The 27,744-nt window shown below is 42.0% G+C and overlaps 1 protein-coding gene across 1 annotated transcript in view; it reads right to left on the bottom strand.

Moving 5' to 3' along the window:
• PARP8 (poly(ADP-ribose) polymerase family member 8) overlaps positions 1 to 26,812 on the bottom strand; it is a 122,957-nt gene extending 96,145 nt beyond the window's left edge. The window contains exons 1-2 of the mRNA XM_064735205.1: positions 26,430 to 26,812; positions 25,723 to 25,777 (exon numbers count right to left, since the gene is read on the bottom strand). Coding sequence (XP_064591275.1) covers positions 25,723 to 25,777; positions 26,430 to 26,520 — 146 coding nt within the window. The 5' untranslated portion in view covers positions 26,521 to 26,812. The remainder of the gene's footprint in view (positions 1 to 25,722; positions 25,778 to 26,429) is intronic.
• Positions 26,813 to 27,744: the final 932 nt, after the last annotated feature.

The raw sequence follows: 27,744 nt of genomic DNA, 5'->3' as shown, positions 1-27,744 counted from the left end.
AACAAGAAGGTATGTCTTTCAGTTACAACCCTCTCATTTAGGAGTCACTTTCATTTAATCATATACACTCGTCAAAGGTGCAGTTAACAAACATTTACTACTGATTTAACAGGCCCTAACACAATAACCCAAAGAAAAAACACGCTAACCCAAAGTACAAAGACAAAGATCAGAGCTTATTTTTCAGCCTGAAATAAGATGTAAAGTACCAGGCTCTTCACAGCCATTTCCAAACTGAACAATGATGTAGAGGGATCTAACCAGGGAGGCCAAGCGAAAACAAAGCAGTAATGAGTGTAGCTTGGGTCTGGCAAAATTGCAAAAGGAAGAGCAACTATTTAATTAAGGAGTATGTTTTTGCAATAACAAGAGAGATACTGGTTCACTACCTACAGTGTGGTCAGAAATTGGAAAAGCATCTACTGTTAAAAGGAAAGTGTCTAAAACTATCTCCCAATGTCACCAATTTCTCTCTGGAGATTTATACATTTACCAAGTGGATTACCACAAAAGAGTTGCTCAGAAATAGGCTGGATTCAGTGTTACAGAATGTTTTCAATCTTACATTCAAAGCTCCAGCCAGATCTCTCACCAGTACACACTATCTTCAGAAAGTCCATCCCATTCTCAGCAGTATTATAAGTAGGCAAATCCAAAGCACATCAATAAAACATGCCTACTCCTTTCCCAGTTCTCTCTTCACATGCCTGCCTAGTTATCACAATTACCTGTCCTACAAACACAAACAAATAGCTGGAAGTCATAATGCCAGCACTGCTGCCCTACAGTGATTAATATGAAGAGTATGAAAATTTTCTGATAGCTAATTCTCACCACCACAGCTATAACGAGAGCCTAGTGGGAGAACTGCTCCTGAATCCTTAACTGGTCTGTGTGCAGCAAGGACGTGCCTGGTCCTGCTGCTGCAGCATGACAGTGAGAGATTGTCTGAACGTGCTCTCTGCACAAAGGCACGAGTCTGAGGGAGCAGATGTTACAGCAGGCATCACATCCCGGGCAGCAGAGGGACCAGAAGGTGTATGCCTAATGAAATCCAAACCACAGGGGAACAAGGCAAGAGGCTCATGGCTTTCTCTATCAGAATGTGTACGGCATACAGCTATGTCTGCAATGACAAATATATAAATATAACAGACGAGGCAAAGCGAGCTGAAACCAAGGGAGAATGAAATGGTCTGACTGACAGGGGAGATAAGTAAGCAAGGGCAGTGAGTTACAGTACTACTAAAACATCTCACATATTATTAAATATTAGACACCCAAGAGAGCAGTTTTGTACTGTGGTTAATTTGACCTAAACACTGGGCTGCCACCAACAAGAGTCTCTCCCTTCTCTCCCTCATCACTCTCACTGTTCCCAAGAACCAGCAACCTATTTAATCTCTCCCTTGTACTGCATATAACAACTGTGCAGCCATAATCACTAGTTCTCTAGCAAATCAAGGCACTGGAGGAAGTGAAAGAGAATTAATATAGCTGTATACCCCTCTTTACCAGGAGGTAATGAAAAGGCTCCCTTCGGGCAGCACTCTGGGGTTAGGCTGGATTGCACACAATGAGCAACCACACTCTGGAACTGCACAGCCTCGGCACCCACATTTCCCTAAATACTACATTAATTTCAACCGTGTATTTACATTATCTGCCTTAAATTTTCTAATCTGGGGAGCTGTACACGTGAGAGACCATCTTGGTTATGAAGATGTTTCCCCCATCTGGTATCAAAACTGCAACAAAAAGCTTTCAGATGTATCAAGGAATGTCAGAACCCCTGAGAGAATAACTTGCGCGGCCACAAGCATGAACTGTGAAATTTTCTCCTTATAAGTCATCGAAAAGCTAAGCCCTGAAATGTCAGGTCCTAAGGAATATATCCACAGAGATTTAAAGTACCAACTGCATATGTAGTTTGCAGATATTCCCAAAGGAAAAAAAAAGGAATGCAAATGTTGCTCAAGGAAAGACAGGGAAAAAAAAAAAAGAAAAAGAAAAGTTTGCTACACAAATAAATGGACTACCTTACAATTCTCACAATAGCCACAGCAGGAGAGTCCATGTTCAGCTGGAGAAACTGAGATCATCTGGTGCTGAAACTGCAACTGTTCTTGCTGCCTGAACCTCAGATATCACAACAATGACAAGTTACAACAGTCAGGGTTTTGTATTAACAAAATAACCTAATTAATCTCAGAATACTACTATGAAGTAAAATCAAATTATTCCCATGCAATACTGGTGAAACTGAAGTACTAACTGATACTTAAAACATGCCTGGCCACCAGGCATATAGTCTAGTCTTGCTTTTGGGAGAACAAATATTTTCTGCAACAAACTGAATTCACCAGACTTATCATTTGGTGTGTGACCAAACAAAGATTAAGGATATGACAGCAGAGAGGCACAAAAAAAAAGAGATATAATATTTTACCAACACAGTTGTATATCATGTGCTACAAAACAGGAACTCTGCTGCTTAGAACATACTAATCTTTCAGCCAAATCTCAGTTGTGAAGTCATGTAAACAACTACACATCTTCTGTGCTCATCACATTAATTCTGGCAACACAGGTCCTGCCCATACATGCCTTTGAAACTGATAGTTTCCTTCCTCAAAACTGCTACACAGAGCTATCACCTTCCCCAACAAGTGTTTCAGCCCTCCTTTTAGCCCACAGACCCAGGACCTCTGTGATTCTGAGTGGGTTTGCTGTGTGGGTGACAATTATTGCAGCTAGAGGAAGTGAGCACTGCACAGTATTAGGAATACCCCCCTCCAAATTTACAGTCTCCATGCAGGCACATAAAATCCAAAGGAGGACAAGATGGCAGAGGCAACACGCAAGAGAGACAGCGTGAGGAAAAAAGAGTATCTGCACTGGGCATCTAAAGCCTGTAGTTTTTTTACAGATAAAAAAAAAATGCACAAAAACTGAAAGCATGGCAAAAATGGCAAAGAAAGAAGGAGAGGGCACAAGTGAAAATTGAAAATGCTGTCTGCAGTGCTGTGGGTGAATCTGTGTGCATAAAATATAAGAATTCTGTTCTGCCTTTATGAACTGCCTTGATTTTTATGTCTAAGCTGCTTTTCACTCTCAAAATACACTGACCTGCGCCCCTTCCACTAAAAGAAGAGAAATAACAACTACTAATTTGTCAGGGAGAAAAAAATAGCCAATACAGTAATTAAGAGCTAGTAAGTAATGAGCATGGTTACTTCAACACACAATGGCTTTTCTGATTTCGCTGGAAAAAGTGTTAAGTCTGGAAATAAATCATTGGCATAAAGAGTCCAGGCTCCAATGTTGCATTCTGCGGTCTCTGGGGACTGAGGAGAAGGACACATGGACAGAAGTGCCAAGCCAAAGTCAGGCTGAAGTAGGGTTTTCCAGCAAGCCAGTAAGCTCCAAGTTTCAAGATCAGTCTGGAATCTGGGAAGGTGATTTATACATCAGCAAAGAACCTGACCCTGATTCAAGGCCACAATATGTTCACAGCAGCAAAGAAAACAAGACAGTGAGCCCCTGTGTATAATATGGGCTAAATTAAGCAAAACTGAGACAAGAAACCCATGTTAAACCTACCTTCTACTTGCTTCTTCACCTCTCACTTGACAGCTACCTATTAAAGCATAAAAATTCCCTGGTAATGAAGGTCTGGAAACAGATGTTAATCAGCAGTGCAGAGTCTGAGGCATCAGCAGGTGCTCCATTACCTGTAGACAAGCTAGTTCCAAATGTGGAAGGGTCACTACAGAGTGGCCATTCCCAGGGAACACAGTAAATAAAAAAAAGAGCGGCAGCCTCTACAAAACCCAAAGAAAGGCACAAGCTACTATTATATGACCCAAGCACCATCTCCTACTGTCTGTACAGTACCAAGCAGAGCTAACAGCAGCCCTGCAGCTTTCCTTGTTTTCTCCTGGAATCCAACTCACTGTCCTGGTTTACCATTTTCTCACTGCCACCCCCACTACCTTGCTTTTGGAAGAGGACTCACACCAGCCAAGAGCTGAAGCTAGTACCACATCTGACCTGTTTCCAAAAGGCCTCTTCTGAATTAAAGCACATGGCCAAGACACTGCTTGTCTGAAAGACCCTGATCCAGCTAGGGAGACACTGCTGGGTCAAAGGTGAGCCAAGAGTGCATTTCAAAACCACCACAGATGACCGGGTAGACTTCTTTATGAAAGACAAGGACAAAATAATAACTTGGGAACATTTCACTTCTCTAAGGAAGATCAGCTGAATCCCCATTCTGAGCATCTCCGGGATATACAATAATCTGTTCCTGCCAAAGTTCCTAACACTATTTTCTATTTCTATCCAAAACAACATTTACAACACAAAATGCCTTCTGTGCAGAAAAGGTGGCAGTAGAAACATTTTTCATGAAAGGAGAAGTATTCAATATTGAGAACTACTTTGTGAAGAAGGGCCTCAGCTTCCACAGGAAGAGTAGCCAAATATGTGCAGTATTTTATAAACCCAAAGACTTCATAACATATATCTATCTACAGATAGACAGAGGCCACATTCCCAGCAGAATTTGAGCACTTACGGTTAAATGGGAGAAAGGTTAGGAGTTTAACATTTGGTACAGGAAATATACATCTGGGACTCCTATGCAAGCAAAGAGCACACTAAGAGCATGACCATTACACCCTCCCTCCCCTTCAGATGCAGCACTCTGCACAGCTGGAACAGAGCTGCTGCTCTGCCTGCAAATGTCACTACCTACAGACCTCACTGATCACGCAGTTTTTCAGCAGCAGATTTTTAACAATTTGGAAGGGATGCTGTTAAAAAAAGCACTGGCAGCTGCCAGTTACATACACCTTATTCCTCTTGCAGAAAACAGGAAACTCTTCAAAGGATAGGAGCTGGGGGGTTGATATTCCCAACGCTACCTCCAGAGACAGGTGCTGTTTCTAACCCACAGCCTGTCGATGCTCTAAAGATGCGCAGCAGACACTTCTTTTCTTTAGGAAACATAAACAGATAATGGGACCATTTTAATTCTGAAGTGTCTCAGCATTGATGGATTAAATACATGACATAAAAATGTCAATCATCTTTCCTTCAGGTGTACTATGTAACTCTCGGTTGCCATTGCCACCACAAGTCTTGAAGCAAGAAAGAAGATCTGAATTAAATCATATTCTCAGACATATTCTTTACTATGTCTATTGAACAGAAGTGATCTAACATTTAATTTAAAGTGAATCAGTAAGGAAAATAGCTCTTGGTCACATTAACAAATCCTCTGAAGAATAAAATGTGCAATGATGTCCCAACCTGACTTCATTTCCTTGAACCCAGAAAAGTGCATTTGGTGTCTCATTTCACCAGAGTTTAACTTCATGCAGATTTAGTGGCTAGACCTATATGAAACATGAGGGATAGAAATTAAAGCAATCTTAGGAACAGATACAAGTAAATGTTCAATATGCTTCAATTCACTTTAAAACATTTTAAGGATTTTATGCAAAAATAGATATGTAGCAATGGTTCCAATTAAGGATCACTGATCTGCAGTCTAAGATGTGGGAAAGAAAGCACATAAGGTGAAAGAAGTTTATTCTTTTTGCTTTTTATAATTCCTCCAAACTTTATTGATTTCCAAGGAAATAGTTCACAATTCACATGTTGTGAGGGCAGAAAGGGATTTGCTGAGCTGGGAATAATTTCCAAATTTTTTCCTTCTGGGAGGAAGAGAAACTCCCACAAATGCCAGTGTCAGTGCAGACTGACACATATCCTATTAGCTTATGTGTTACCTATTCCTTGAATTGCACGTGTGAAAGCATGGCATTGTACAGATTTTGGCTGGGCTCGAGTCAATTTTCTTCACAACACCTTGTACAATGCTGTTTTGGGTATGTGACCAGAAGAGACCAGTCCACCTCCTTCATGTAGGGTTGAAGGAGACTGCAACAAGGAGGTGGCAAAACATCAACAGGGAATTCATGCTCCTTGGAAAGATGTTGAAGAACCATCGGCACAACGAAGATGTGGACCTGTTGGACTGGGTCCAGAGAAGGCCACAAAACTCATAACAGGGCTAGGAGCACCTCAGCCTCTCATATGAGTATGGGCTGAGCGATTTGAGACGTCAGCCTGGAGAAGAGAAGGCTCTGGGGAGACCCCACTGTAGCCTTCCAGTACCTGAAGGGGGCCTATGAAAAAGACAGAAAACGTTTTTTTACATTGGCAGATAGGAACAGGACAAGAAGAATGCCTTCAAACTAAAAGATAGTGGGTTTAGATTAGTTACTGGAAAGAAATTCTTCACTATGAGAGCGGTGAGGCACTGGCACAGGTTGCCTAGAGAGGTGGTGGATGCCCCATCCCTCCTAGTTTTCAACACCAGGTTGGGTGTGGCTTTGAGCAACCTGATGTAGAAGATAGTGTCCCTACCCATCTTGGAACAAGACGCTATTTAAGGTCCATTCCAGCCAAAACCATTCCATGATTCTGATATAACCAGTGCTGGTAACACAGGGCTCTTCTAGGCACTGGTGTGCAGAGCTTATACAGCACCACGTGCTGGGGGTGGGCAAGGGTCTGGGAGAGGGCCCAGCCAGCACAGCCAACCCCGGGTCACTCTGGCTGGGGCCACCAAGTGACCGGCAGTGCCCTGCGGGGGCTGAGCTGCCCCATGGGACAGCAAAAGGAGGATGCTCCTAACAGTGTATGCTGTGAGCTTGGATTTCATACAGCAGCACTTCATACAGCACTTGTGTAAGTACTTATGTAAAATTTCAAAGACATCCCAATGCGCTTTTCTTATCTCCCTTCTCCATTTTAACTCATGCAGGTCCAAGAACGACTGTGCACCTTCAGCTTTGAAGGAACTCTGAAAACCATTAAGGATAACATCTTTTCAACAATAACCAGGCTTGTATCAGGTGTTACTTTTGGAATACTGTGATAGCTTCTTTTAAAATACACATAACACACCAGCAACAGACCCACACCCCGGGTGGCTCACCATATTTCCCATGTACTACTGCTGGTGCCTTTTTGGGACTACCTAAAACCAGAGGCCAGGCAAAATTAAGAGCATAAAAAGCAGTAATACTTATTGAAGGGCCTTGAGGTACATTTAGGGCAGACAGAGCCCACCCAGGGGCTACACCCAAAAATGGATGGTGGGTCACGGGTTTTCACACTTTTATAAGTTCAGTCCATTTGCATATTGGGAGTTAATTTTCCAATTACAGCTCCAGGTAATGCAGTCATTTACTTCCAAGTTTGCTCCCCCCCAAATCACTTTTGTTTGCATTTCTCAGGGCCTGAGAGCGTGAAGTGTCCTTGATTCCCAGGCCTAGAAAGGAGTTGTTTTTCTGACCAAAATGGGAAAGCAGTAGCTAACACTTGATATGGATTTTAGCTATACACTAAAGAACTGGAGCATAACAAATACATGAAAAATATAAAAGCTAAAATCCTAAGGCATCACCAATCACCACAGGCCTCATTGCAAACCCTTATCTGATCATTCCCTGCAGTAACCTGTTATATGAGTAAATTTATGTGAATCTGGATTACAGTCCTTATTTACAATCCCACTGACAGATGTTACAAACACTACAAATGCTTCAACTTTATGCGTGCAAATATGCAAGTATTTTGTTTTCAGACTGAAGACAAGAAAGTAAAGTATTTTAATAAGAAACCTACACTATATACATCCAAATGGTTTTGTATAATTAACTCAACTTTGTTTGCCTGAAATGAAGATGTTAGTTCAGCCAGGAGTTAGATCTAGTGAATATATTACAGTGTGCAATCACACTTACAAGTTATAGGGACACAAATTAAATTAAATTCAATTTTGAATCTGATCATGGCCACCATTAAAAATATCCTACGATTTTATCAAACTGTAATGTTTAGGGGGCACTTTCTCCAACAGATTATCTTTAGTTTTCTTTTTTTTTAAAAAATAAAATCTAAAATGGGCCAATTATTTCTAAGAACGAGACTAATTAACACTTTCCTTTTACTCAAATGAAAAAAATATATACTTATTTGCCAGATGTGGAGGCCTCAAGCTTTAGATCAAGAACATGATATTAAGAGCAAGATGATGTTTCAGGTATCTATCCATACAGGCTTCTCTCCATAATACATGGTGAAAAAACCTGTCTTATCCTACAGAGCAGCACTGAGTACATATGCACTCACAGATTCTGATTTTTACTCCATTTTGTTGTTTAGTCCATTTTCTCCCTAAAGCATCAACTTTATTCTTCCCTTTATTTCTAGACTATCAATATGGAATGCTACGTGTTCTTAGAATATAATACATTCCTCTCCTTTTTTCTCAGGAGTGTTACTTTTCTTTTTCCCTGAGACACCATCTTTCTTCACATGCTCTCACACTGGCGTCATTTTCTCTCTGACTCAAGCTCTCACACCTATCTTTCCATTTCCCCTTCCAAATCACATGCTTATCTCCTCGTGGCTCCTCCTGCCCTTTCTACTAATAGCCAGCCATCTTCCTTCCCTCGGTTTCTCCAGTGCTGTCTCCTGATTAACCCTTTCTGTGCACCCATACCTGGCTCCCAGTCAGTAGGGCAGCTCCATCACACCCACCTGAGCACTGCTTGTGTGTCTAGTCTGAGCTATGCTGCCACGTCACATTTCCAATCTGCCCAGCTGCCAAAAGGTGTGAGGACATGAAAGGCAATGAAAGATCATAATTCCTGAAATATCCCAAAGCATTCCAGTAAAGCCAAGGACACCTCCCCTAATGTCACTAAACCTTTTCATCTGTAGATTTTGTAACAAGACAACAGCATTCACTGAGCCATGAGACATTCACCAAAGCTACATTAGGACAAGACCTGCATAATCATATTGCTTTAAAACTGGTACAACAGCACTTCTCATCAAGAGCCACAGACATTCGTGCTGATGCAATGGTATGTCACTTTTCCCCATGCCATTAGATACCACTTTAAACATTAATTTCAAATACCTGAATGCAACTATATGCATTCATACAGATACTTGAGTTCATAAGCCACATTATGTCCTCAGTGCAATACCCAGCTGTGAAAGACAAACTCATCCAGACCTTCTCCTCCATTATCTCTAACCTTTTTAAAACATACCATCAGAAGAGGAGAACATGCAAGAGCAGAAACAGGTTATAAACCATGCTGTACCAAGGCAGCCTGAGGTGAAGCTGCAGAATGAGATATATAGATTTGGAGATCACAATGCACAGACTTTACTACTGTGGGGAGGGGAAAAAATCAACTCTTATTTTTCTTTAATGATTAAATACAGTCGCCATATGGGCCATTCACTTATGAGCAGGACTTGAGGATCCTTGTGGATCAAGCACGTTTCTACCATGTTTGTGGGTCGTCCCTTTCAACCCAGAAAATTCTGTCACCTGTGAAATATATCTTAGGATGTCAAAGGCCTGATGTCACAATTCAGGGGCACCTGAATCTCACACAGAGAGTATGCTGGACATGCACTGTCATTTTACTCAAAACACCACAGTAAGGCATGAAACTCACAACTGCTTTGTATTAAAAGATAGACTTAGAGCAAAATCCCATTGAAAAATGCAGGAACCCATGTCGACTGACTCAGCTGAGTTTCACTTCACCAACAGAACTCTTTAGATGACCCAGGAGACAAAAGACTGAATGCTCATTAAAAAGATGTCTTTGACATCTCCATTCCTAACCAGCTGTCTCCACCAACCACCAATGCTGTTGCTCCAAAGCATTCATCCAAGCAGCCCTGCACAATCACTCACACCCAAAAATCCTTACAAAAGGATTTAGGATCCTGAGACCTAAGCTTAGAAAAAGTAAAAGGTAAAAAATGAGAAAGGGCCTGACAATGAAGAGGTTTTAAGAAATATTTAGGCTCTATTTTCATTCTGGTACAGCCTAATTGTGGGGCTGGATTGTGTTGTCTCACAGTTGAGCACCCTGACACCTCTACCCCTGGGAACAGATCAGATTATACACCAGTGAATGGAGGGCAACCACTAGGACAAAACATTTAGTCGTATTTTGAAACAAAAAGGGCCTGCACAGATACCTAATGCTACACTGTCACTCTTGCGCCGAGAACGGCACAGGAACAGGCGGGAGGCAGTGTTGTAGAAAGAGCAAAGAAGGCTTTATTCAAGCGAACCACACGGTTTGTTTAGTGATACGATACATTCTATTTGATTAGCTAACTAACAAAAACATCTTCCTCATACACCGTCCTAGAAAAGAACAGAGAGACAAAGTAGAAAAACACCACCTGCAGATTGTTTATACTTAACAAGTTATCACGTCCTTTTAAGTCCCTAAAAATTCTCACAAGCTGCTGTGAGAAGCGCTTGCCGTTTCTCTCTCTCTATCCCATGGCATCCACACTACATGACTCTAGACAGGAGCCAAGTACCCACCTAAATTCCCTGGGAGTGCAAGTCCTGACACAAGGCTGTCTGTCAGCTTTTCCTACTGGACAACTTTGCAAAGCCCCTCCTCACCACCCTGGCAGTGCCACCGAGAGCTGGGTGCCCATGCTGTCAGACCCAGGGCACAGGAAACCACAGAAAGGTTTCCAGTACACCTCACGAGACAGGTGCTCCAAGACCTGAGTAAGTTACTTTTCAAATCATTCAAAAGACCAACAAGTGTAAACTTCTCTGACCAAATGTCCCACTGCCCTCTTACTAGCACAAGGGCACTTGATGGCATGCTCATCCATCTTCGCTGTCAGTGGAAAATAAAGTTCTAGATTTTATTTTAAAAGGTGGATGTTTCTACCACGTTGTTTTGTAAGACATCTCTGCAGGCTCATTTGCCACCTTACTAAATGTAACTGTGAAGCAGCTGGTTATGAAATAATGCAAACTGAATTACTCAAAATGCTACTGCTGGCATTGACCATGTGATACGGTCAATCTTAATGAAAATTATATTAAGGCATCAGAGAGTACTTTGAGCTCTGTAAATACACACCTGTTACACTTAAACATAAGGCAGGGTGGGGGGTGGTTAGCTAGACAGATGGCCAAGATACACACATAGATACACTGGGTTAGGTTCTTGGAGTGTAAATAAAGCCAGTATCATTGCTTCAACTTTATGCAGATGATTGCAGCTACAGAAATAATCCAAGAAATTTAAACTGTAAATGAGACTATTTCTAAATTAAGTTTGGGCAGAAGTTAAATATTTTCCTGAATTACTCCAATAAACTTTAACTGAAAAAAATGGAACATTAAAGGTAAAAAATGAACATATAAAAGAAATTAAACTGTGTTTTCTCTTTAGTTAATCTTATGTCATCTCATCAGTTTCCTTTCATAGTCCAGAGGTGGAGAGGATCAGGCTAAATGAATATATCTTTTATAAATTCTATTTCAATCAACATACTGATCAGCAGCAAAATGAAAATGTTTCTGTGATAATCTCCTGAAACTTATCAAGTACAATAATAAAAACCTCAGCAGTTCTGACCGATTGACTTCAAATTGAAACAATCTAGGTAGGAAAGTCCCAACATCACCCCAGCCCACTCAGCCTTCACCTCACCAACCAAGCATTTTTTCAGTACAGTACATTATGTAGTTAGCTCATCATAAGCATATTGCAATCATTAGACATTGAAATCACTGAAGTTTGAGAGCTGTAAAGGATTCTCAGTCAGTAGCAGTTAATGTCCCCATCACTGGCATAATGTGCTACTGCAGAGCTACGGGCTGCACCCAACAAGGAGCTTAAGGATATTAGGGGTAGATAATACAGCTCAACTGTTTTATCTATCCGAGACTTGCATACACATCAGTCAGATGTAAAAATATTACTTTTTGAATTTTAGGTAGAAAGTTTGAACAAAGAGTGGTATTAGTCATGCCCAGCCCTTCACATTAAAGTAATACAAAGCCTGGCATTGTATCTCTTAAGGAAATAATACTACTATAGCATGTAATACATCCGGCTTCAAACTCTTGCCAGAATTATTTATTGCCATTAAAAATAAATTTAAAATAACTCAAAGAAGATAAGAGGTAAACAGATTATGAGAGAACAGATATTTTCATTGTCCTTATTGTCCTTTAACATATATTAATTGTAGAGGAAAGTGCATCTTACTCTGTCTTTGCTGTGTAACACAATCTCTTTAATGAAGATGCCTTCCCCACACAGTCAGGCTTGCACCTTAAACTGGTGTAACAGAACTAAATATCAACCTGTGGTCTTTCTTTGCTCTACTTCGACCTGATTTCACTTCTGTAGTCCTTCATGCAACAGCAGCAGCAACAAAGAGGAAACAATGAACCTCTTCCTGTGGCAAGGATCTTCCACCTTCAGCCACACATTAGCAACACCCTGAGCAATGTTGCAGAACCTCTGCCAGCCTCAGGGCCACTGTGACAACTTAGGAGGGAAATTAAGGGCAAAACTCATTTGCATGAGTATTTAAAAAAAACTCACAGACTTGAACCAGAAAAAAAAATTAAAGGGAAAAAATACTTATTATGAAGAGCTCAGATGTATTCAGATCTATAAATCCTCTGAGAAAGGACAGAATACTAACAAGAAAGCTGACACCACTTGCCAAAAATCAATGTGTGTGCACACACTGGATATGGTCTGGAGTGGCTGCATGGGCTGCAGGTTGGTTCATGATGGATTATGGCATAAGATTAGCAATGCCAAAGAGATACTTTCTGCAGAGTTCCTCTTCAGTAGCAAATATTTTATGCTTAACTTGAAGGACTCCAAGACCTCTGGGAAGCAGAGGCAATAAAAAGAGTCTGTGATCCTTCTTCAACTCCTTTCTTCTCAGATTTCACTGATACTGAACTTACAGAATTCCTTCTATTTGCCTGGCAAGCTTTTTGCTGACAACAAAAGGTTTCCCCCAGCCTCAACACTATTTTTCAGAAGTTAATTTTTACTTTACTTGACGCAACTTCCACCAAGCTGCCCTGCAGGGTTTTGCTATCTGCCAGCCTGCCGCTAGTCCTCAAGTCCCACTTGCCCTGGGAATGGAGGAGAGCAGCCTTTTGGAAGTGCAGGCTCCCCTGGCAAACTGCTAGGCTCTGTCCCACAGAGCGCAGGGCTCCCCTGGGACAGCTCTCTGTCCTGCTCTGAAAGCTTGGAAAGAGACAGTCCCTGCAGGTGCATGGCAGTGCACTGAGGCAGGTGTGACAGAGCAGCCTTTGCGGAGGGCGAGCGCACAGGAAGGAGTTTTACACTCTCACCATCTCCGTGGCTCACCCCTCCAGCTGTACACACTGGTACACCCCCAGCAGATTTCCTGGGCACTACAGGTCCTGTGTGTGCAGGGCACACCTCATCCACCCTCTGCCTTTGCGGCTGGTGATCTGAACAACAGGCAAACCTGGTTTTCAAGCCTGACCCTTAAAGAAATCACAGACATACCCAAGGTGTGCTGTTCACACTAGTCAAACTCCACCATCAGGACTCCACTAACAGGACAAGTAATTCATCTGTGACTTACACTATTATAAATCAAAGCAGAATCCAACCAAGGAAAAGCTCAGACATTACAGTGAATAAAAAGTCACTATCAAGGAGTTCTATTACTGACCAAATACATGAAAAGAACATTTGTCATGATCGCCAGAGTGAGTACTGTGAGTGAACATTTCTACATCCAAAGTGACAATTAAGAGCACCATGTACCTAATGAACCATGCATTGTTACTGATCAAAATATCAGACTGTCTTTATTTAGGGGAACTGAATTAAAAAATAGTTACTGGAGAGAGATTCACAAAGGTCTACAGAGGTTGCTTGTTAAAGCATAAGGAGCCTGTAATATGAAAAATGGGAAACCATGTAGGCAACATGTAGGGTTCATTTCCTTTGCCATTCTATTTTACAATTTCTATCATGCTAAGAGCATGCAGCTTCTACTGGTTCAAGCTAAAATTCTCTCTTACACCTGTGCAGCATCTACAGTTAAAGATCTGAAATACAAACCACTTCCGAACATCTAAGTTTACACTTACTTAGGTGCAACAGAAATCACAAAAAAACCCCAGCTTAAAAGGACTTTTAAACCTACACCAGCAAACAACTCAGGCAGCAGCTGCAATTATTTCAGCAGTGACTTCTGGGGGATTTTTTTCCTAGCCACACAGCAACTAACATGTGCATTCGCTATTCTGGTGAAACTTCCAAAGAACAGAAACAAGCGTTTCAGAATCTAAATCTAAACTGAAAAGAACTGGGAGATGCGTGGTCTAGAGCGGCTCTGTGCTGTTAACCTTCGTGGCTTACACACTTGTGTAACTGTTTCATGTCTGTTTTGTCTGTCTGCTTCAACAATATGAATGCAACAACCAGAAGTTTTTGTTAGAATAAATCAGTAATCAGTATGCTCTCTCTCTATATATATATGTATGTATATATATAATTAATTAATCAGTATGTTAGAATAAATCACTTCTTTCTGGAAAACAAAAGGCTGTAAGAAAGAAGGTGGAAAATTACAAGTTGGGAAGAAATAGGAAGACAATTGCAAGGAGATTATGCTCCCCAGTGGCACAGACAAAATGAAAATAGCCAGAGTTGGTGTCAAACTTTCTCTAACTTCTGCAGACTGAAGTCATCATTACTGCCCAAGGGGGAATGCAGAGGTGGCATTTTCTATGGGATAAACTCTTCCTTGTGCCAGGGGTATCCCATGGGACCACCAACATTATAAACAAACTGGTCAGTGCTTTGCAAAGTTCAGCTTAGCACTAAAAATCAAAAAAGAGACAAAGAGACTACTGTGGTGTCTTGGCCTTTGCCTACAAGCTGGAGCACATGCAAACCTGAGACTCAAATACCACACTGCTGGGAACACTTGTTTTCTGTGTGGGAGAACATCTAAAGTCCCTGTCACTTCAGGCATCTCTGCATCATTTTGGTCCTTCCCACTTCAATACAAGACATTCCTAAAAACCATACTTTGTATCTCACTTCATCAGCCTCGATGCAACTTGTCCTTACTTGTCACCTAAATGCAAACACAAATAATGTGCAATTTCACTTTGGTATGTAACTAATCATGAATATACTAAACTTTTCTATTAGAAGTCAAAGGAGATAACATTTATATTTAGCTTTGCTCTACTTACACTTCCTTAACAAGACGAATACAATTATAGACAGGTCCGCAATGCTGCAAATTGGCAGGACTTCACCGAATTCCATGGCAATTTGTCAATTTAAATTAGCTGAGAATATGGTAATAATGTTACGTCACAAAAAGTACAACAGAGAAGTTAACTTGTAACAAAATAAAGACAGAATACCTTGTAAGCAGCAACAAGAAGGACAAAACACTTATTAATGCCAGCAATATATGATGATCTGCTCAGTACTTGTGTCAAAAGCTCTGCAACTTACACACGCTGAGATATGCTGGAAATGTGCTTTAGAAATTGCCATGCCACACAAGACAGGCCACCTTTCACAGTGGTCTTCCAAAGACTCGACTCACTGTGCTGCTGGCTGATCGTGACTTCTTAATAGGGTAAATAAGTAAAGACTGTATCCAGCTTTTCTTGATCCCAAATGGTGATCAATTTATGTGCTCCATAAAACCAATAGCTTTTGTAATTTTTATCCTGACTCATTTAACTACAACTCCTATTCTCTTCACAGACAGAAATGCCTAATCCTTAGGAGCCCCCTGGGAGGCCAGCATCTTCCACACATCCACATCTGCCTTGAAGCCAGACAGAGCTAGATATAGAAGATATATATTTACCCAACATATCTCTTTATGTTTGCTGCCCTTGGCAAAGGTCAGTTTTCTGCTGAACTGTGGAATGAATGTGTTTCTTCATGTCTTAAATAAAGGCATATATTTTAGTGAAGTAATATTTTTCAATACCTAATCATTGATAATTAAAACACAGAAACAGCATAATAGGCAATTATTCATCACAAGAGGGACAAACCACAGCAAGTAAATGATTATGAATGAGATGCAAATTCAGGTACAAAAAGAGCCTGGAGTCTCCCTGTACTTGCCTCCTCCCCATCTATGATTCACAGGGAGAATGCAATTCTTCTAATTCACTGTATCTAGCTAAAACCAAGGAAGTATTAGAATCACAACTCATAATTTAAAAATAGAACACCAAAATGAACAAATAAAATGGAACAGCTAAAACATCGAACTGTAAATGTCCTCAGATTACACAGCAAAACAGTTTAACAGAAACTGAACCGGTAGGTGCTAACCCCCACTTCATTTTACTTAATGCTTTAATCAACACTGAAGTTTTCTGCAAAAATTCCATCAACAGCTAAATCTGGCACAGAGAACATGTAGAAAGCAGGATTGCATACCAAAGGCAAAGGTTATGTTCCCCATGTTGCCACTTCATATCCAACTTCACTATTCTTGTCACCCACTGATAAAATAGTAGTTCTACTTCAGCATGAACCTACAAAACCCTAGCACTGAAATTTTTATGCCAAGTCTAAAAAGCTTTCTCCTACAGAATGGTTAAATGTCTTCACAGCAAAATAATTCTTTAACATTATACCTTCTTAAAAGAGCAGAATTAGCATGTCCAGTTTTTAGCTGCAACTCTACTATAGCTACAACCATGTATGAAAGAGTTCATAAAAAATTCATAGAACTGCATTAAAATAGTAAACTACTTCATATAAGTCCCTGTCTGTAACAGAAGACTACTGATAGTGCCCATAACTTCTGCTCTACAGTATAAACCAAGTAGGTTTTCCAGAAGATTTTAATACCTGAATGTCTTTTTTTTTGGTCTGAAATACTGTACAATTTTCTTTTCCTATGTTTCCATTGTAGCAAAAATATATATTGAAATGACCAGATTTCACACAGTTTCAATACAGACAAAATCAGTGTGATCCTTTTCGTGGTTTTCACTGAATTGTCCTTGAGAAGAACTCATCAATTCTCTTTCAACTAATGGGTTATACCTACAAGAAGATCTTGAACCATTTCCAGACTCAGCTTAAGAATTGATACTGATTCTGACTGAATGACAGGTAAAGAGGCTTTTCATGTGGCCCAGAAGATTACATTCTTAAAAGATGACTCTGTGAAAACCAGGTTTTCACATGCTAGGGCTAGAAAGACAGAGGAGCACGAGTTTGACAACTGGCCATCTGCCCATGTTCAGCAACATCAGCAACCTGGTGAGCACGCATGAAACAGAGTTTTTTCCATGGACAGACTGCAGCTCTCCAATCCACAAAAGTACACAAAAATGAGAAAACATCTGCAAAGGTGACAGAAAACAGAATTCTGGTCTTCAGATTTTCCCCCACTTATACAAAAAAAAAATCACTGTTCACTATGAGTAGTCAGCACAAAGCCAAATATTCAGCAGTATCACTGTGGACACAAGTGAGCCTCATCACATCAGCAGAACCACTCTAGACTCAGAGCTGTAAATCAGACCAAGAAGTTGACTATCAACAGGTACTTTTATTACAATGGAATTCTTCCTGGTTTCAACACCTTTATCAACTCCAGACCGACAGAAGAGCATCCTAATTATTTTAATATTTTACTCTGTGTGTGAATATTCTGGGGTGAGAATTCCCTATCCAGGATGACTTTTTCAGCATTAAGGAAGGAGAATAAGCAAGAAGGAGTGATTACACACACACACACACACACACACACACAGACAGAGAAAAAATAATTTGCTGAAAAGCTAATGATCTGAAATACTGTGTCTAATCCATAGACTATTTTTTCTACTTGAGAGCAACCAGTGTCTGTCACAAACACCTTTTTGGGCAGAAAGATGACATCTTAATGGTGCAAAGCAATGCTGTCTTCTAGCCTGGCTCTTAATGTGAAAAAATTCTTCTCTAAAAGCTTAAAATGGAACACTTATTTAAAGCAACAAGATTTGAAGATAGGAGCCTGCACAAAATGAAATGTAGAATGCTACACAATCCAAAAGGCATTTATCCTTTAATTACATACTCCTTTCTACAAATGGTATGTGGCCATTTTTTGCACTCTGTTTTGGCAAACAGTATATTTCATTATCCAGGTGACATGCTGTTGCCCTTTTTATTTCTGATCAATGCCTTGAGGCTGGAAGGAAACATCTGAAGGGTTAGCTAGTTTCTTTGAGCTTCCTCTTTGCCCTTAATTCCTGGCTCCAGACAGGCTCCCACTGAGCATTACAGACCTTTCCCTCAGAACAATTCAGTTCCATCCTAATTGCCAGGATATGCCACCATCTTCTGTGACAGACAGGAGAAGACAAGGCAGGCTCACACAAATCCTCTGCCTTCAAGCAAGCTACAGAAGAAAGGTGCTCAAAGCACTGGACCAAGGCAGTTTTCTGCCCGCTGCCTTGCATGAGCATGTGAAAGACCATGGCTTACTTGGATGCTCTAGCAGTAGCGGAATACAATTTCTGATGCAAAACTCCCAGAGAACTCTGACTGGAGAAAGAAACAACCGCCCCCGTTCCTTACTCAAGGCACTTTCTTGCTCTTCTGCCCATAGAAGTGGGATGGATGCTATCTTGTGTGAGCGTGCAGAGGACTGTCAGGGGAAGGAGATGTTAATTCTGTATCTTGCTAGGGCTCTCTTCTTTCAGTAAGACTTTCTAGCTACTGCTACATGGGACAATAGGTTCACTCTTATGAGTCAATTTTGTCATTAAAAAGGAGCTTTTCCTCAGATGACGCATATTCCATGAAATACCTGTAAAAATCTTCACCCTCCCGTAGCAAGGAGAACATAAATTGTCCTCTTCCATAGGATTTATTTAATGCTGAGACAGAATCATACATTGGACATTTTTTAGATTTACTCACATTTCATCCCTTTCTTAGTTTTAAATGAACTCTTCCAGTAAGTTTAAATTTACTTTCACTCTAGGTGCTGAAACTATTTTGACTTGGGAGTGGTTAGACTCTGACTCAAATGAGAATTCAGGTTCTACACAGTAAGTAATCCACGGAAAAAAATACACCAACAGGTATCTTCAGATCTTTATTTATGAGCAATGAAATATATGGGAAATTAGTAGAGACTAACAGGAAAAGGCAGAAATGGCATTAGTCCCAATATAGAGGAAAATGATCTAAATTAATTTTGGCAGAGTGAACTCCGCTTTCAAATTTATTTGTCGTACCACATTAACATTTCAACAGTGACACCCTACACATTTGTTTTTAGGTACTAATATGTTAAAATATGTGATGAAAGTAGAGAAAGAAGTCACTGAAATTGTTTTCTGTAAAGACATTCAAGCACTTTCCCCAACTCCATGCTGGAAAACCATTCAAAAAACAGTGCATACATCTGTATAGCAAAAACACTTGCAATAAAAATGGTGATGCTTTTAAAACGTGCTGAACAACCCATGGTAATACCAAGACTGCTATGTGGTGAGACAGCTTGACACTTCTGAAAACTAGACCATTAATTTAAATGCCTAAAACCACATTTTTCTCACAGAAAGGAAGGGGTTCACCATTTAAAGCAGTTGTTCTTAGTATCAGTACAGCAGGCAGCTGAAAGAGGGCAGCTTACTTCACCCAACCTGAACAGGACCTCCACAAGACCATCCTCTCCCTGAAGTATATGTTTATTACATGATGCAGTGACGGGGACAGAGTTAATTTCAGACTTTTTAACAGCAAGGTAAGAAGGAGCTGTCAGACACAAACCCAGCAAAATAAGTCGAGCTCAGTATCACCATGAGTAGAATGGTAGTGGCAATTCTGCTTTCCACAACCTTTTAGCATTGGACTTAATGATGCCCTCTTACTATTGTGTTCTACTAGATCTGTTTCTAGGATGAGTAATTTGTTAAATCACACCTACTGAACGTGCAGCATTTAACAACTGTCTACAAAAATGTATGGATAGGTTTCACGTACGTACTGCACACGGACAATACTAGAAGTAGTATAAAGTTAGAATGAAGGTATATTAACAGAAGCTGTAGAATAAAAACCGTCTTAGAGAGAGTTTTCAAACACGAAGTTTTAGTAATGCCTGACCCAAAACTGCTATTTTTGAGTGCCCAAGGCTGTATTCAACATTACCTTATCTAAAGAATCTTTAGTGAAAAAATGAAAATCACAATTCTTGCCATGTTATAGCTAAACTAGATTCCTATCTCATACCACAGACTTCTCTCTCATGGAAACAGTGTAGGAAATGGTGTAGTAATAGCAAAAAATGTTAAGCCATATTTGATAGGAAATTTAAAACTGAAAGATGTAGAAATTTCCAGGTATTCTGAATCAGCAATTAACAGATGGCTAGATAAAAGCTGTGTATCTAGTTTTCACCCCTCTCTTGCTGCAAGAGAATGTAATTACCTACTTAATAACCTGAACACAAAAGTCATACACAGCCATCAGCACCAGGAGATGAACTGTGCTTGCACCAGCCCTTCCTAGGCTCTGCATAAAACTCATTACATCTAAACTAAAACCAGTCAGGGCAATGAATTCCATTAAAATCAAGTTCTCACTTTTGTAAGCCATACTTTCATCTTATGTAAGCTACCACTGTTTCCAAAAGGAACAGTCCAACCTTGCCCTTCCAATCCTGGCACAGCCAGTAAGCACACTGCCATGTAACAAACCTGACAGAGGAGCTGAGCCCAATCCAAAAGACACTGATTTTGGAAAAATACATGATTTTGGAAATAAAGAAAACCAACCAAACAAATGTGCTTCATTTTGGGATTTTCTGATGGACACAATTTCATGTTCTAGTTTAAAAACTGTTTTTCAGTTTCCTCTTTTTTCCTGTATTTTACATAAAATGAGCATCAATATTAAGATATGTATCATTTACCCAAACATGTTTTTCTTTAAAACTTTGTGTACCAAAGACTTCAGTGCTATCATTATTACACCAGAATGCCAAAATTATTCACCAAATGGAATCTCTCATGTAGGCAGTTTTATAAATCCACAGAAGAATCAATAGAGCATACCATAAAAGGGGAGAAAAAGGTTATCTGCACCTATTTATTTTCAAGTGGTTTACACACCTTGTGGACATAATGTGCTAGAACTTCAGATAGTGGTTTCATCTCTAGCTATAAAGTTACAAGCAATTTAGTCACTCTTTCAGTGGCACAGTGCCCTATCTGTGAAATGCTTCACTACTACAGTGAAATGGAAAGTAACTCATCATTTTACATGAGAGCGTCTGATTCTACAGTAACTTCCTGAATAAAACACAAAAAGCCAAATATTCAAAATGAAAACCACATAGGATAACAAGCTGTCATTATTTTAAGCAAAAATAATTAAAAGACCAAAACTTCCTTGCTTTTTCAGAACTACCGATGTTACAATCACAGTGCTGAAGTACAGAAGGCAGAATGTAAATCCACTGCAGGAACAGGAGATGAGTGCTTTGCTGGCAACATTAATCTGCATGTTCAGGTGTTACCTAGTTGCAATATGCTGCAGTATTAGATCTCATTATTAGTTCTCATGCACAACCTTATCGTCATTGTCCTTCACTGCCAATGAGAGTTAAGAACGTATTTGAATGAAGAAGTATTTCAGGACTGATATGATGTCCTTGTTTAGCCTCAGGGAAAAAAAAAAGAGCAGGGTGGAAAAAATACTAAAGAGAAAATATCTTTTTTCAGGACAACCAAGTACTGTTTCTATGTAAAGCATGTCAAATGACATATAAACTGAAAACAACTTCAGGGCAGCATGCATTTTTATCTGAAAGATGACAGATCAGCAGATCTGTTCAGTCTGCTTGGTTTCTGGAGGAACAGTATTTCATACAGGGACAGAAAAAGAACACTAGAGATTCTTTTAAAATGAAGAAGTCCACATGTTCACAATTTAATATCTGTTTGAGATCCTGCAGGAAAAAAAAACTAATTTTTAAATTTTCTTCTAGATATAGTTAAAGGAGAATAAATCTTGCACAGTCACAGCATCTGGCTGAACACCTCTTTTTATAAGAAATCAACATACTTATTGCTTTCTGACAAGGAAGTAAAAACATATTAAATTGATAAACAATCTGCCCTCTACTTAGTGCCCACATTATGCATGGTGACATGCTTTCACTAATAAATTGCTAATTACAACCTTCCCAAAACAGGTCACATCTCTGCAGTGACAAACAGATCTAATAATTTGGAAGCGTGAACACAGTGCATTAAGGAATACCCTCTAAAAGGATTGTCTGAACTACTACTAATTTACTATGAAATTACAAGTTAAGTCCACATAAGCAATAATAAATGTCCTCTGTATCAGACTTATCTATTTGGATGGATCTGCAGCATGCTTATGTACTACCTTAATATTTCAAAAGTGCACGAAGAGGCTGTTCAATCAATCCAAGCAATAACGGAAAAATCAGATAAAACCTGAGAAGCTGGTCCCAAGAAAAAAACCTCACACAGATAAACTTAGCAGTTTGAAGGAAAAAAGCACAAATAAATCTTAGGTCCTCATAATAACTGAAATCTTAGCTGCTCAAACAACTGTAGACTGACTTCCATGGACTTACCCTGATGCACTGTTAGTCTAGCTCTGGGTTTATAAATTTAAGACCACTGATAAACAAACATAATGGACACTAGAGGCAACTACAGTATGCTGAGGAAAACCCAGAGAGATATTTAACTTGCTAATATCATCATTTGCCAAAGAATCCTGCTTCTCAAACAAATTGCCTTTTTTCAAGGACTTCTGCTCTTCCATGTAACCACCATGGCTAAACCAAGGCTGTATTACACACTGACCTAAAAAAAAAAAATATTTAAAGGAAACAAAGCATGAAAAATTTAGTTACAGGCATGGCTAATAATAAGTACTAAAATACTTTAATCCTTCTTACACACCACTTCTACTCTTATTCATTCAGACCTTTTCTTGGTTTGAACATCCTTTCTGTGAACATCCACTGCTCTGGGCATTACTCTAATGCCTGTGGCTCCTGTGGACTGGAAAAACAAAAGTCATTGGGCTGAATATCTGAAACAGGGCCCACTGGCTGATGACCATGACCTGAAAGAGGCTCTATCATTTTGGGACAAGTCTTGAGAGCAAGAACCAGAAAATGGTGTTACAACTCACGAAGAGCACAGCTGCAGCAGTGTCAGCAAGAAAAAGCTCGTACCCAAAGGCCAAAACGAAGGTCCGAGAATGACCTTGCACTCTCCTAAACTGTCACCATGTATAAGTCACTGCTGTTGACCCTTACTGGAGACTTGCCCAAATGCTGCACACATTGCAGTAGAGCTGCTGCTGCTCCACGAGAGCCTCCTCTAAGAAGCCACTCACACACCTTCGATGTACAAAGCTGAAATTATTTTCTAAATAGCTTTCATTTTACACACTTTATATGTATGAGAGCTTACTGGCGTAAGCTTGCCACTCAGCACACCACTGTACACCAGGAATAACACAGAAAAACTTCCTAAATCACAACACAAACAAGGAGGGAACACAGAGAACACAAAACCCTCCCCTAAAAGGACGCTTTCTTAATGTGCTTGAAATGTGAAAGAGAAAGTGGAATTTGAGTGTGCTCTAACTAACAATCCACTTCCACCAACTTCTGTAAGCATTACCATTGTTTCTCAATTCTGTTTGAATCATCGAGGTCCTGAGACTGTTTTAAAGTCATCAATTTCCTAAGCAAATGCTGACCCCTGTTTAAATTCAAGGCTGAGGAATGTAAGGCCCTCTTCTGTTTCTCACTGAGCAAGTGCCAACACTTTATTTCAACTTAGATAAACCAGTTTGTTTGCCCTCAGTTATGCCCTTAGGCTTTTCACTTTATTCAGCTCAGAAAATGGAAACAATAGACATGTTCAGCTTCCTGGTTTTTTCTATGATCTTTGGTTTAGAGAACAGTCCAAAGCAACTTTCAAGTTCAGTCATTGTAGTTAAATAGTGTCTCTGTTAAATAGTCTTTACTGTATTGATTTGAGGAATCTACTCCACAGCAGATACTGTAAAGAAAAGCACACATCTTTATTGATGTCAAGAGAACATGCAGGGGTTAGCACCTCCATATGCATGTGTGACTGTGGTTTATTTTATACAGGCTTTTATACTTTTACAATTCTGCCATACCCCCTTTTTTGTGTTCTTATCTGAAAGGTACAGTTTTAAGGGCTGAGATCTTACATAACTTGTGGTTTCATTATCATAGGGTTACAAACATGGCAGATAGTTCCTATCACATTTATCACATTTATCCAACTGATACAATGCTTTGCCATGACAGTGCTTTATTGATTACGTTCTTCTCATTTCTATCTATTAAAACAAAACTTATGAACTTATGATTTCGCATTTTTCTTGCCTTTCATGAGAATTAACATGCCTCTCCTTCCTTATCACCTTAGCCCACCAGAGCTAGGCCCTGCTTGCAAAAGTGAGCAGCCACACCTTTCAGGTTTTGTGAATTCATACTTATGCTAAGGTGCTTATGTCACGTGAGACCTGTGTTTCAGTATCAATCCTTTCAAAACTGTCTTAAAACCACACCAAAACAAAGCATATATTAAAATACTGAAGGAAAAAGTATACTGTGACCAACCCTAAAAAAATACTGGTTCTCAGATACTGGGTGAAATATTCTACTTCACTGAAAATGAAAGAAGTTGTCCTTTCCTTTAGTAGGAAGTGGTAGGGTAGTGAGGTGGGAAAACATTTTTCTGAGCAGCCCTGGGAGCCTGGGGACCATCTGGGAGTCTGGTCCTACAGCCAGATCCCAAAGTATGCACAGAGGGAGCATTGATGGCTGTGGGAGTGCTGCCTCCACTGACAGGTTCACTTGCAAAGAATACGAAAGAATGCAGCACTTTAATGTGATGAACCCTGCAAAAGAAAAATAACTGACAAAGGCAGAGAGAAACTGAATTATCTAAAAAAAAAAGAACCAAAAATAAAAGCAAAATCTCTTGCTACATCAAATTTTAAAAATCTAGCTAAAAGAGACCACCTTACCATTCACTTTTATTTTAGCACCTTATAACTAACAATCAGGGAAAGCAGAAAAATGTGTTCAAGTTTCTACATATATTTCCTTTTGAAAACTGACAAGTACAACAAATGAATGCTGAAATATATTTTGAAAATGTGTACAAGTACAATCCAATTTATGACCACGAGCTGGGATCCACTTAAAAATACTATTTAAACATTCAACACAACATTTTTTTAGCCTTCTAGGTTATACTGACATTTCATTTAATGTCTCGGGAATTTAATTTGGTCAACTGCAGACAGCCTTGCCTCTGCCATGGGACCAAATATGGCTCTCATGCACTGAAGTAAGCTGCTGATGTGAAATTCGGCCTACTTGCCATTACAATCTTAACTTTTCCCAGTTTTTTAACATGAATTAACTTTACGTCATACATTGAAGCCTTTGTAATGTTTCTGTTAGTTCTACATATGGCAGGAATTCTATGTCTCTACATAAATTAAGGAAAAATACAAAGACAAAAAGCTTCACAGAGCAGGACTCTAAGGAAGGAGCCTTTCACGACTGGGATCACCTTTCTCATCACCTCCCTCCACACCTCTTCCTCAGTTTACGTTTACACGAAGGATGATTTAATCATCCTTTGCAGAACACAAGGAAACAAAAAAACCTGACACGTTATCGAACCACTGCCACCAGGAAATGGAGTCATTACTGTAAAAAAAGTACCTTTTGGAGCCTCCAATATAGGTGAAGGTAAAGGTGGAGTCTGAGTACCTGAAATCTGAAAGACAAAGAGCTGCTTTATTACAACTTATCTTTATTTCGGCTGAAGTAGCCGAGGCTTTACGGAGCAGCATTCAGCTCCCGACACGGGGGCGGTGGAGAGAGGCAGTCGGGGCGAGCCAGAGGAAATGCAGCATCTCCCCCCAGCCCCTCGCAACAAGTGCCCGGTGCTATGGCAACGGCAGGGAATTCCATTGTCACACACGGCAACAGGCAGCCGACGGCCGGGCTCCTGCGACGGCTCACGGCCGCTGGCACCGACCGGGCCCCGTGTGCGGCTGGGTGTTCCCCCGGCCCGAGGCCGGGCACCGGGGGCGGCCGCCCGGGAGCAGCCGCGATGCGAAACCGCGCGGGCTGCGCCGGGCTCGGGCTCGCCCCAGCGCTCCGGGGCTGCTGCGTGCGGCCGCCGCTCCGCTCCCCGCCTCGGGATGCCGCCCCCCAGCCCGCCCGCCCCTGCCCGGACGGCGCCCGGTCTCCTCTGCCCTCATATGCCCTCGGAAGGAGAGGGGGAAGACGGGATCTGAGAGCGGCCCCGCGGCCGGGAACGGCGGCGAAGGGCACGGGCACGGCGGGAGCGCGGTCCGGGGCGGGCGCGGCGGCGGCGACGGGAGCCTCCGCGCCGCCAACCTGGCGCCCGGGGACAAACTCACCTGCAAACAGGCAGTCCTTTTCCGCCTTGCACTTTTGGATCACAACGTCAATATCCTTCTGAATCCTCTCTTGTCTTGAACACATCCCCATGAAATAAATCCCAGGGGAAAAAAATAGCAGCCTTTATTTCCACCCCACCCCACCCCCCGCGCTGCCAGGGTTTTTTTAAGATTCAGCCCGAAAGAAGGAGCCCGGGGCTGACGAGCAGGAGCCTCTCCGGCGGCCCGGTGAGATCCGTTCGGCCGGTTGGAGGACGTTGGAGGCAGTCGGCGGGAGCCGATGTTGTTTGCCCAGATGCGCCCGCCCAGATGTGCCGCCGCTGCCGGCGAATGGCAATTTCCTCACAATGGATCCAGGGGAGGGTGGCGGCGGCGACACGGGATCCCCCCACCCCCCCACCCCCCCCACGCCCTCTGGGTTTTTTGGGGTTGGTTGGCTGGTTTGGTCTTTTTTTGGAGGCGAGAGAAAAAGGGAAAAAAAAAAAAAAAAAAAAAAAAAAGGAGAAAAAAAAAAAAAAAAGAGGGCGGGGGGGCCAAGCCGACCCGGCCGCTGCCGCTCACATCCCTGCCCCTCCCGCCAGCAGCGGCGATCGCCGCGCAGCAGCAGCAGCGGCAGCAGCACAGCGCGGAGAGCCGGCGGCGGCACCCGCACTCGGTCCCTGGCGGCGCGGCGGGGCCGGCGCTTGCTGCAGCGACGCCGAGCCGCAGACCCTCCCCTCGCTCCCGGCCCGGCACGTACGGCCCCCGCCGGCTCCCCCGGCGGAGGCGGCGCGGGGGGAGGAAGAGGCGGATGCACAGAGCCGTGCGGGCGCCCCGGGAGGCGGCGGCGGGCGCGATGGTCCCGGCCCTGCCTCCGGCGCTCGCCTCCGCCCGCCCGGGCTCCGGGCACAGGCTGCCGCCGCCTCCCGAGCAACGGGGAAATGCCAGGAGGAGTCCCGCGGGCGGCGGGGCGGCTCCCCGGCCGCGCCGCGAGGAAGCGGGCAGCGCCGTGTTGCGCAAGGCCGGCGGCGGCGGCGGGGCGGAGAAGAAGGGCGGCTGCGGCCGGCGGGGCCCGCTGCTCTCCGTGCCCCCGGCGGGAATGCCGACCCGTGCCGCCCTTCCCGGGAGCGGCCGGGCTGCGCTGCCGGCGCTGCGGCTCTCCCGCCGCCCGCCTCCGCGCTTGTGCCGCGCTCCTGGCCCGCCGGGAGCAGGGCAGGGCTGTGCCCCGTCGTGCCCGTTGCCCGTAGGACAGCCCGGCAGCTCCACCTCGGCCCGGTGCCGTGCCCTGCCAGCCTCCCCCTCCGACCTGTCCACGGGTGTGCGTGCCCATGGAAAC

The sequence above is a fragment of the Zonotrichia leucophrys genome, chromosome Z (assembly GCF_028769735.1).
Source record: "Zonotrichia leucophrys gambelii isolate GWCS_2022_RI chromosome Z, RI_Zleu_2.0, whole genome shotgun sequence".
NCBI classification, from domain to species: domain Eukaryota; kingdom Metazoa; phylum Chordata; class Aves; order Passeriformes; family Passerellidae; genus Zonotrichia; species Zonotrichia leucophrys.
This window is presented reverse-complemented; position numbering and strand designations above follow the sequence as displayed.